General features: G+C 46.3%; 2 protein-coding genes across 2 annotated transcripts in view; one reads left to right on the forward strand and one right to left on the reverse strand.

Annotated features, from left to right (window-relative positions):
* The window catches only part of steap3 (STEAP family member 3, metalloreductase), a 29,339-nt gene extending 22,933 nt beyond the window's left edge, over nt 1-6,406 (reverse strand). The window contains exon 1 of the mRNA XM_056430825.1: nt 4,463-6,406. The gene's annotated coding sequence lies outside the window, so the exon portion shown is untranslated. The remainder of the gene's footprint in view (nt 1-4,462) is intronic.
* Nucleotides 1,143-4,653, forward strand: LOC130204257 (homeobox protein engrailed-1-B-like). Its single transcript, XM_056430823.1, has 2 exons — nt 1,143-1,925; nt 3,889-4,653. The coding sequence occupies exons 1-2, from the start codon at nt 1,364-1,366 to the stop codon at nt 4,209-4,211; spliced, it is 885 nt and encodes a 294-aa protein (XP_056286798.1). The 5' UTR covers nt 1,143-1,363; the 3' UTR covers nt 4,212-4,653.
* Nucleotides 6,407-11,747: the final 5,341 nt, after the last annotated feature.

The following is an 11,747-nucleotide window of genomic DNA, read 5'->3' on the forward strand; positions in this document are numbered from 1 at the left end:
TTTTTACTCCCCGAGATGAACGCGGGGCCGATCGGGCGGAATGAAGACTAATTAAAAGCTATAAATTATCTTTTGCAGCCCCTCTCAAGGACTCTTCGCGGCTCAAGATAAGAGCGGGCTGAGGGCCCCTGTGCCCACAAAGGCGCTGCGGCTAAACTGCATATTGATACTGTCCCTAATTGGAATTTAATTAAGTAGCCACGGCTCCCCACTCCGGCCTGTGGGATAAAGATTTCACCATCAACACGTCCCCGCTTTCATGCTGTTGCTTTTATGATTATTCATATTATTATTTCAAATCGCCAATTAGAGCCTGCAGGGTGGCGATTTTATTCTTATTCTAGAGTGTTTGTTGTGGCGTTGTTGTTGTTTTTACAAAGCCACTATCGGAACACATGCATGCGTTATGCACGTCTCATTGTGTTATTTGTCTTTACAAATAATTACGAATAGCTTATGGGCAAAATCAGGGTGTTTAACTAGGATTTGAATTGAAAATAAATAATTTATTTTAAATAATGTAAAAAAAAAAAAAAAGGTAATGCAAAATTAGTTATTTTTAGATGTGTATAGCTCCAGTAATTACTGAGATTTAATTATATAATAGTAAAGTTTAAAATAGCACCTTCATTTAGGGCATATTGGTGTCAACATCTGCCCTGTAGAGCTTAAACTAAATAAAAAACTATTTCTTAGCATACATTTCTCTTAAATACATGTCCATTTACAATATAAGTACATCATAGTCCATTAAAAATAGTATTTATAGAAGAAAAAGAGGATTTCTGTGCCTCTAACAGGTATAATAGTGGCATTCCCACTGTTGTTTTTGTTTTGCGCACGTGCGCCTCACCCAAATCGATCGAACTACGCGCGCGCAATGGAGGTAGGGGGGGGGGGTCTCTTTATTAAGCGCGTGCTCGCGCGCAAGCTCTCCCGAAGACCCTCGTTGGACGCCGTTAATTGTGACAGGGACGACCTGCGCGCCCGATTGGTCCGCTGCACGTGTGTACGCGCACACGTGCTTCCTGTTGGGTGTAAGTGAGAAGGAGTGGAGGAGGAGGAGGTGGGGCGGTTTTAGGGGAGTTTAGGGAAAGCCTCTACACAGATATCGCGCTGCAGCCGCGGAGAGGCATACCGGTCACAACGAGGAGCTGCTCGCTGCGCCAGGTGTCGGACCGCTTTCAGGAGACATGTCGCCGCCGCAGTGACACCGCAACGTTAGCGCCGCTACTTGGTTCCGTTCCAGCGGTGGAGGCTCGTTTTGTTCATGCCGTGCGCCTGAATTGGATACCGAGAGGGGCAACAAGTGGAAGGTCGGCGCGGAGAGGCCGAACATCTCTCGCCGCCGGGCAGCAGCTGTATGGAGGAGCGGAAGGAGCCCCACGGCAGCCGGGACTCGACCGAGGAGGAGAGCATGTCGCTGTCGCCGAACCTCCCCTCCCCTCCGGTGATTTTACCCCACCAGGCGGCCCAGCAACAGGCCCACCGAACCACGAACTTTTTCATAGACAACATCCTCCGGCCGGACTTCGGCTGCAGGAAAGAGCCGAGCTACCGCGACCGGAGCCAGACGCCGGGCAGGGAACACGTCAACCCGCACGGCGCAAGGCCCCCGCTGCCGCCGCACACGGGCAGCCTGTGCCTGGACTCCAACTGCAGCAGCGACAGCCCCTCTTCGTCGCCCTCCTCTTCCTCGTCCTCTTCCTCGTCGTCGTCCACGTCCTCCTCGCCCTCGTCCAAGCAGAAGTCGTCGAAACCGGGCGAGGCGGCGGGCACCGGCACCGGCAGATACGCGGACAGCCCCTCGTCGATAATGGTCGTGAGCGGTAGCAATGGAGGCGCGACGCCCACCAAGGAGAGCCAGCCCATGTTGTGGCCCGCGTGGGTTTACTGTACGCGGTACTCGGACCGGCCCTCATCTGGTAAGGCGCTAATAGTCCCCGAACTGCCGCTCGTGGGGGGGGGGGGGGGGGTCGAGAGCCCGGGAGCTGGCTGGGTTGACAGCCTCGTCTTCCTCCACTAAACTCCTTCAGAGTTATGCATGACACGTATTTTAACTTTGTACATGTAGCTTAGTGCTAGTGGGACTTCAACTACATTAAAACAATTATATATATATTTTTAAATAAATAGGGACAGACGATACCAAAATAAAAATAGATAGTGAGTTTATAAACCAAATAGGGCATTTATATTACTTCACACACACACAGATAAATAAAATCTCATTACGGGATAAAGTGTCTCCATATTTGTTGCAGGATATTCATTAATGTCGAATTTACTCGACTAAAAAGTGGGAATACTGTCCAATGTAATTAGTTGTGCAATGTCTAATTCCTATTATGCATAATGCGAGTATTACATGTATTATAAGAGCTCGTGTGTGTGTGTGTGTTCGTTGAGGATTTGTTCCTCTTCGTTAGCAAAAGGCAGCACATGTCCACATAAACGTTTGATTGATTATGGATTATATTTCAGAGCTGAACTATATCAGACTGACGAACACTTCACGGCTCCAACGATGTGTGTATTGCGGCAGATATAGAAGCTTTTACGGTAACATTACGTATAATATACTGATATATTTATTTATATATTTTTAAACACACAAACAATATTACAGCGTCACGCTCACTCGTGTATGAGATGATATTGTTTTACCCAAATAAGTGATCCCATAGAGACGGATTTTTTTTAATGTAGTGCACGTTTTTTAAAATATATAAACTTAATGTGGCGTGCTGAAACAAACGGGACAGAATATCATGCGGTCGTTGTGCTTTATTTTACCCCAACAATATGAAGTGTGTTACAACACAGTTATGGGTTAGTTCAGAATTTTAATTCGCTGCTAATGTTGCCTTTAAAACCTGAACGGAACTGAGGCATTAAAGTGTTTATAAGATTGTAATTTACAGCAAAAAGTCTTCTTAAAAAAATCTATAATAATAATCATAATAGAAACAACAAAAGGTTTACATTTCTTCGGTATATTTCGACATAACACCGTTTATGGAGAATAACACACACGTGCTACTGGTCTTGTTGTTGTGTTCTCGCGGCGCGTTTAACGGGCTCGTGCTCGGCGTGCTCGTGACAGTCAGAGAGGGACAGAGGTCAAAGGTCATCCCGTTACTTCTGATTCCGTTTTATTTACGTTTATCACGAGTCTTTTTTTATCCCCCTTTTTTATTCTTAAAGTGCGTTTAAAGTAGCGACCATGCAGCCGACTCCAACCACCGCCTCCTCTTGACACACACACATACACATACACACACACACACGGTGTAGAGCTGCGGGATGTTATGACAGTTTGTGGTCTCGTGCACATCGAGGCTAAGTGAGCTCTGCGTTCATTTGGGCCAATCCAACACACCTCTATAGGGCAACTATAGCCTTTTATTAAAGCATTTGTGTTCTATTAAGCGTCCCACACACTAGTCAGAATAAACATCACACACACACGTGACCCGAGGACGCCCTCTCGGATTCAATACCAATATGAGTTGGATATGAATTCATAATCATGTGACTTTCAGGCCTCGCGACCTCAACCGGCTGCAGGGGACCGCACATATATATCACACACATACGCGTAACAACAATGCAGGAAATATTATTATAAACGATATTGGGTATATATTGGTGTGTTATTGCTGTTTGCATCTTTTAATAGTGGGGAACGATGCGCACAGCTTGAACCCTGAGGCCGGCCAGTGGGTCATTTTTTAAATTGTGAATGGCCACCGAGCACCGGGTCGGTTCAGGACGTTTTTTTGGGGTGGGGGTGGGGTGACCTACATTTAATCTCCCCGGAGCCGTGAGGGCTCGAGGTGCAGCGGTAGAAATAATATTTTATTCCCCTTGTTGTTTCCACGCCAGGCCCGAGGACACGCAAACTGAAAAAAAAGAAGAGCAGCCCGAAGGAGGACAAGCGGCCCCGGACGGCGTTCACCGCCGAGCAGCTGCAGAGACTGAAAACCGAGTTCCAGGCCAACCGGTACATCACGGAGCAGCGCAGGCAGGCGCTCGCGCAGGAACTGAACCTCAACGAGTCCCAGATCAAGATCTGGTTCCAGAACAAGCGCGCGAAGATCAAAAAGGCCACCGGCTACAAGAACGGGCTGGCCCTGCAGCTCATGGCCCAGGGACTGTACAACCACTCCACCACCACGGTGCAGGAGGACAAGGAGGACAGCGAATAGAGGGCCGCGCGCGTCCCCGCCGAGGGCCGCGCGCGTCCCCGCCTCCGGACTCTTTTGGGCTTTTGCAGATAATGACGAGGAGAAGAAAATAAATGAACAAATGGAAGTGGAGGAGACGCTATTTAAAAACACACGCAGATTTCTGTTTATGGTGACAGTATATGGACATAATTATATAAATGAACGATCGTTATTAAAGTTTATATAGCCCAAAACAGTTATCATGTTGTATACAGTATATTTAATTTCACCTCATCCGGGTCCTTTCTGTCTGTTCTCGGTGTTTAGGATGTGCAGCCGGCTCTCGGTGGTTTTGTTGTGGTCCCGGTGTCCTCACATTGCGCAACGTGTTCCCTCCTCGTCGCTCCGCAGACTCGAAACAAGCCAAAGATTTTTAATATGTTCACGTGTAGTCTGAAATAAAGAGAGAGGTAGACATGGACCCAAACTGTTCCTTTTTTCATTCGTTCCCACAGAAAATAAGGTGAGCATCGGTCACAAATATTTGATAACCTTTTATTTAGCCTATTATTATTTTTATTATTATTATTCATAATTTTTTTTTTTAGGACTAGTTCACTCATATTTTGTGTGTGGAAATGATGTATTTAATCTGATTGTGTAGTTAGAAATTTAATTGGAAAAGGATTGAGGGCATTTTTTGTTATCTTAATATTTGTATTAGTAGTGTTGTTATACTCGGCTTTTAGGACTTCCCAAAATGCCTGAACATAAAACAGAGTTCAAAGCGAATTTAAAGGAGCAACCCCTAATTATTGTTAAATTCTTTCCCACTAACAAATGGATGACTTACCTTTCTTTAAAAAAAAAATGTTATTCCATTTAACTATGCATTATTGTGTATGTGAGATGGTGGGGCACACGGACAAAGACGCTGCAGTTCCCGGTTCACTAATCATACACTACATGTTTCCCATAATGATAGCGTTTCACCTATTAATCTATTCCTGGCATTTACAAGGTTTCACATCTCTGGTGAAGTTTCACTCTCCTGGATTGTTGCCAGAGCTTCAATGGAATGAATTCATTCACCCGGGAAACTGTCATGGAGCTTCTTCTCGGGGCACTCTGCTTTTAGAGAGAAACATGCATGTACATGTGGCCTGTTTGACCTCACGTGACCTCAGGTTCAGGTTTGATGGAGCCTGGCTGTGAACCCTGTGACATGGCAGCTGTGTGAGTGTGTGTGTGTGTGTGCGCTCAAGGTCAGCGAGAGCAGACAAAGTTGAGGTCTCTCATATGATAATGATGAAGTTGCTTCCAGCTCTTGTTGATTATTTTTCAAAGAATGCATGACAGTTTATTATTAATTATTTTCATTGTTTGGGGGCTGTTAAATATGGAAACCATATTACAATAGGCACAACAACTCAAATAGCGTTTTTAATTTGACTGTAGGGGGAAAAAACGTCCATAGAAGTGGTAAAAGATATCATGTAAATTAGTTTGGGCCTATTTATAATTGTCATGTGCCACCCCGTGCACTTGCATCAACCAGTTTAGTTACTTATTGATTCTGACCAATATTAATTTTATTAAATCCTTCTGTCTCCAATTATTTAAAAAATGAGGCTTTAATTTACGATGAAAGTAAAAAAACAAACATCTTTTAATATCCTTTCAGAGTTATTATTTTTCTCCTAAAACGCACATAAATAGAGGAGAACTGCACAGCTCTCGGGTAGAAAGCCGCACAGAGTGAAGTCTGCTCAGCAACAGCAGAGCGGAGTGTTTAATTAAGAGGTCTGCGGAGAGGAGTTCACGGCCTCCGCGTTTCGGGCGTTTTAATTATTTCAAGTGCTGCGTTCAGGTGCTCGGCCTCCAGAGCGGAGGATTTAATAAGAAAACAGCGTAGCGTGTTAATAATTGATTTTAATAATGACGAGCAGGGACTCGCTGCTTTAGAGAGGCAGGTTATTTCACGTTTAATTAACGCCTCGTTTTTTTTTAATAAAACGAAAAAGACCTGATTTATTTACTTGAGCGTCCGCAGACAATAGGCCTACTGCGCCTGCGTGCGGCATTTGAATTATTGTTGTTTTAAACAATATGTTGCTTATATTTAGTTAACATATATTTCATGCAGGGTTGTGTTGATGTCTGAGTCAGCAGCAGAGCTCTAGTGCAGGTTAACCTTTTAAAAAAAAAGAGAAGTGCAGCAGTGGAAACCGCGAGGTGTGTGTGTGTGTGTGTGTGTGGAGGGGGGGGGGGGGGAACAGCAATATTAGGAATAATTTAATGTCACGGAAATTTGAATGAATATTCATAGAGAGCTCGATTTCAGATGCAATGACACACACACAGACACACACACACACACACACATCTAATTGTATATCTGCACGTCGTCATCAGACCCTTCCGGGGAACGCGTGACGCTCTGTGTTGTGAACAGGAGTTGAATGAGGGCTTTTTCATTATGCGGGCCTGATGGCCATCTGGCCCGCACGTGTGTGTGTGCGCGCACAAAGGTGAAGAGGCTGCCATGATAACCCCATGCACAGCTCCTAATATCAGAGTCTCGTTCCCCGCTGTGCACGCGCAAGAGGATCAGCTGACAATGTATTTAAAATTCATACAATTATGAAACAGCGACAGGATTTCTCCCCCTCTTTGCCACCTCGTCGTTTAGGGAGCGGAGGGTTTATCTGTAAAACAAAGAAGAGCCGGGGATCGTTTGCATAGTTAGCATAGTCTGCCTCGCAGGCACAATATGGATTTAATTTATATGCAAATGGGGGCAATAAAAAGGAGAATACACTCTGGAAATCTCAGGCGCATTTTTTTTTTTAAAAGAAGAAGAAGAAGGAGGGAGTGGAGTTTGATTCGGGGCAAGTACACATCCCGAGAACAAGTTATATAATATCAGCATACACTTCAGCAGAGGGTGCATGCGACTTAAATGAGCTAATTAAATAGGATTGATTTATTATTCATTTTTGATTTTGAGGAATGTTTATGTTTCATTCCATGAGGCACCAAAAATGCACCAAACACACACACATTGCACTGAGATACTGACACGTGACGCATCAATAGGTGTAAGTACTCAGTGTGTATAGTTGTTGGCTAAAGCGGAATGATCTTTATTTAATAAAGAGTCTGTCCCATAACGAGACATATACGTTCTTATCAAACGAGAATTATGAGCTTTTATTTTGAAAATTCTGAACGAAGGACTTTTACCTGGACCTACATTGCGGTATTTCTATTTTAAATTTGCAAAACAGTTAAATAAAAGTATTTCAAAGCTCCAGAAGCAAGCGGGCCAACCACCTGTCACTCAAACAAAAAAAGAGGGCCGGTGACGTCACCAGTCCGCAAGAACTTATTGTTTTGTTTTAGGCGCGCGGCGGTTGCTGCTGGAAAAAGCGCGTCAACACGGAAGTGGAAGACGGAGATACGTGCACGCGCAATTTAACTCGTGAGCATGTGCACATAAGAAAAGAAAATAAAGGAAGGAAGGAAAAAGAGACCGCACACGCGCACACACACAGAGCCATTTAAAAGAGCTTCTTTACCCTGTGCCTTTGTAGTTTAGAGAGATTTCTTCCCGCCTGCTGCCTCCATCATGGAATAACGTGTAGAAAGTGAGCGGCACCTCATCCAGATGCATGATGGGAACACAGCTTCTGTTGTTTTCATTGGTTTAATGGAGTTTGTCAGCTGGGTGGCTCAGTCCAGAGTTCAGCTTGTATTGCGTGCCACTTTTCTTATTTTCTGTTTCACGCCCACCTCTCAGCCAAAAAGCTGCTGCTATAAATAAAAAATCATTTGACACAATCTTAAAAGACGTAATACTTTTTAATGTGATAAAATATACACTAAAGAGGTCAGATTCCAGCCGTAAGTCAAGTTCACCACATTTTGGAGGCGGGGTCCGAGTGAACGTTGAGTATGAGTTACAGCTCCGAGTCCCCACTCCGTCCTCATGTTATTGGTGTGTCTGTGAACCATAGAGGGGTCAAGTCCTCTTTGCACCTGACTTGGAAGAACATTTGCAGAGTATGTGTGTGTGTGCGTGTGAGTGAAGCACGCATGTCAGACCAATCATCAGAATGACTTTCAAACCGTTTAGCCCGAGGTGTTTTCAAGCGTTCACGTAGACCAAGATCGGTTCTCACCCCGGGGGAAGTTTACTCATGACTTATTATGGGCTGTCAACTGGACTATCTCCAACTCTCTCACACACACACACACACACACGCACTCTCTCTCACAGACAAAGGTGGCATTGAGAGGGAACCTCCCACAATGCAGCTGAGCGTCCAGGGGGGGCCCTCTGCTCCAACAGCCGCCATCTCACCGAGCTAAATCCAGATTACATGGAGGATATACACAGCGCCACTTGTTTACTCTGCCCGACAGGGGGTGATTTGAGGGTGATTTGAGGGTGGGGGTGGGGTCGATAAAACACTGGATGTAATGCACACTAGTTCAGACCTAAAGAGAGTCAAGAGACTCCCGTTGCACATTTTAAAGGACGGCGTCCTTCTCTGTAAAAACTGCTTTATTTTAATGGTCTCTTCATGTTTTTCACCTGTTTTAGGAATTAAACATCACTGGAATGACATCAATCTAATGTTAAAATCTATCATACAGGGGCGAAGATGTGACCGACCTAACCCCTAACCCAAACACCCTCAACCAACACATTATTTAAAGAAGTGTAAGGATGTAATCTTCTCATATACAGCGTGTTACTGAGGAAGCGGGGCAATTCTCTCGCCCTAATTAAAAAGCAGGCGTGGGTAAGTCCAGCCCCAGCTAGGCGTCACTTTAAAATACATTCATTCATCTGCTTCATCGACGTCGCCCTCCACTCCTCGGGGTGGAGGGCGCACGGCGACGTGGGCGCCGTCCCCATCTCATCGGCGAGAACAAAAGGAGAGGACACCTGGGATCCCCCCGTTGTCTGGGTGGTCACACGCACCTCTTCTTCTTCTCCTCCGCCATGCCTCCCACATGTGGAAGCACTTTATCTTCTCGCCGCCTGTCTCCCTCTGCCTCTCTTCTCCTCTCTCTCTGTCTGTGTGTGTGTGTGTGTGTGATCCACTCGAGGAAACCAAAGCTGTGAGAAGAAGATGGTCACCGATGTCAACCTCCCCATCTGCTGCCCCCTCTAACGCCTAAAGGGATTTGCTGTTAGGGGGGGGGGTCATGTTGGTCAAGTCAGCCTTAAAGTGATGAGAACACAGACACCACAACCATCCATGTGTGTGTAGATCACACAGATCAGCGCTGTGTTGAGTGACAGCCGGGCCGAGGCTATTGACCCCGTGTGTGCGTTTTTATTATTTCTCATATTTGCAGACTTTAAAATAGTAAAAAGAAAGAAGAACCATCTCGCCCTCTTTTCTCGCACTTCAAACGGCGTGGGCTCGTCTCCCTCTCGTCTTTCATCGCGGCCGGCCCCCGAGGTGATGCGGGGAAGCGATTATTCATATTCAATGTACATGCGGCTGTCACGGGGGGGGGGGGGCCCTCGGGCGAGCGCTGATGTCATCCCCGTGGCATGATGAATGTGGGGCGGCACTTTCGTGTGCCGTGCGAGGTGTTCTTTAAACGTCAACGGGAATATATATACGCTGGAAATAAGAGCAACTTGTTGTGATTAAAAAGGCAAACTGGAGGTTTTATTCCTCTTTCTGCAGGCGCACGGCCCCCACTAGTGGTCGCCGTCAGTACTGCTGGCTCGGCACACGTCGCAAACGTCAACACATCAGCTAAAAGACAACGATTGTTTGTTTGCACGTATTTAATGGAAATAAAACGCGGCGTCACACAGTAAAACCTGTTGCATGTAAATTGATGTCGGGATGTGTCACCGTCTCCGAAAGAAAGAAAACGATTATCGTAAAATTCCCTTCGTGTGCGCACGAAACTTATCTCGGTCGGCGGGTTGTTTTGTGTGTTTTGGAGTACGAGACGGCACGACTCGTCACGGAGACCCGCTCACCGGACACGCCTCTCGCCCCCCCCCCCCCCCCCACGGGGCGATTTTGCAGACAAAGCCGGGCAGCTCGTGAGGTTTATAGGGAAAGAGTCATTGGCGGCCATCCAGCGGAGGAAGTGGAAGTTATTTATGAAGCCTCGCTTGACAAGACGCAAGAAAGCGTCCCGCGCTCCGGCGTCTGGCCGCTCCGCCCGATCCAACCTGCTGCCGCTAAGCACGATGAATTAAGTGGCCCGACGTACAGTCAGCATAACGTGATGTATAAGCTCTTTCAAACACGGAAAAGACGTAACTACATGCACATATGCACACATTGTCATTCACACACACACACACGCGCGAAGAAGGCCAGAAGTTCAGGTTACCAGGGCAACTCATCTCTGGATCTGGGCAGCAGAATGCGAGACCGTGAATAACTGTTTTAACACACAGCCGGCACAATGTGTGGTCTGTTACATACCATCTAAAGCAAACTGTGTGTGTGTGTGTGTGTGTGTCCGTCTCTCAGGGTGCATGTGTTTCATCTTCATCATCCCGTTGGGCTGTCATGTACATGTGTGAGCTCAACCGAGCTCCTTTCGCAGCTCTGGTTTTGTGGAGGCTGCTTGTTGTCGTGTTTATCTGTTTGTGTACGAAAGAAATCTGGATTTGGATTCATGTCAGATGTGGGCGGGGCTTAAACCAGAAGTCCTTTTACCGCCGTTTACGCTCAAGTTGAGCTGTTCAGAGGATATGAAAAACAGTATTCAAATCAATTCAAATTCAAAGCGCGTCTTTTCTTCAGTTTTATGCTATAAAAAAAACAGAAGAAGGAAAAAAGCCCCTTGTATATTTCTCCCCGTGAACAGGTGCGAGGCTGAACACCTGCACGTCGACGCCGTGACCAATCACAAGGGCTGAAGGTTCAGACGTTTATGTGAGGGAAGAACCCGTTGTCCCGGACAAAAAAAACAACTAAAATAAATCTTCTCAACACCGAGGACGCAGACGAAGGTGGATTTTGCATTTAATCGTCATTTAAATGTGTTTGCTTCTCGCCTCCTGAAGCTGAACCCAGAAACCACCGGGAGGCAGATGGCGGCGAGGCGAAAACACACAAACATCAGAGAGAGGGAGAGAGGGAGAGGGAGAGAGAGAGAGAGAGGGAGAGAGAGAGAGAGATGGTGGAAAGGGGAGAACATACAGAGGAGCATAAGGGAGCTGAATCCTGCGTTTTTTGTCTCCTCCCCCCCCACACGTCAAACTGCGGAGACCGAACCGCAGATGTTTGTCGACAGAAGAGGAGCCGTCTCCAACAGCTGGTCTGGGATCAGGTCCGTGTCAGTGCGTGGATGACCTCCTGCGGCGCTTCAACATGCTCCAAACCAGACGCGCCGGGGACGGGGAAAAAAAGAGTTCACAAAGAGATTCGTAGTTGAAATGGTAACCGAAAACATTCGCCGAAGTGCCCTTTAGCAACAAAGACCGATCAATAAAGAATATGTTGTATTGTGTGTGGTTGAATGTGAGAGAGAGAAGTCTTTGTCGGGGTCTGATCGTTGAGGCCCCAGAGTGAGCTC

This window comes from Pseudoliparis swirei, chromosome 14 (assembly GCF_029220125.1).
Source record: "Pseudoliparis swirei isolate HS2019 ecotype Mariana Trench chromosome 14, NWPU_hadal_v1, whole genome shotgun sequence".
In the NCBI taxonomy this organism is placed as follows: Eukaryota; Metazoa; Chordata; class Actinopteri; order Perciformes; family Liparidae; genus Pseudoliparis; species Pseudoliparis swirei.

Excerpts from the sequence above, each read along its gene's own strand:
- LOC130204257 (XM_056430823.1), top strand. The coding sequence starts at position 1,364 with ATGGAGGAGCGGAAGGAGCCCCACGGCAGCCGGGACTCGACCGAGGAG. Across the intron at positions 1,926-3,888 it reads CTCGGACCGGCCCTCATCTG|GCCCGAGGACACGCAAACTG; the intron begins GTAAGGCGCTAA and ends TTTCCACGCCAG.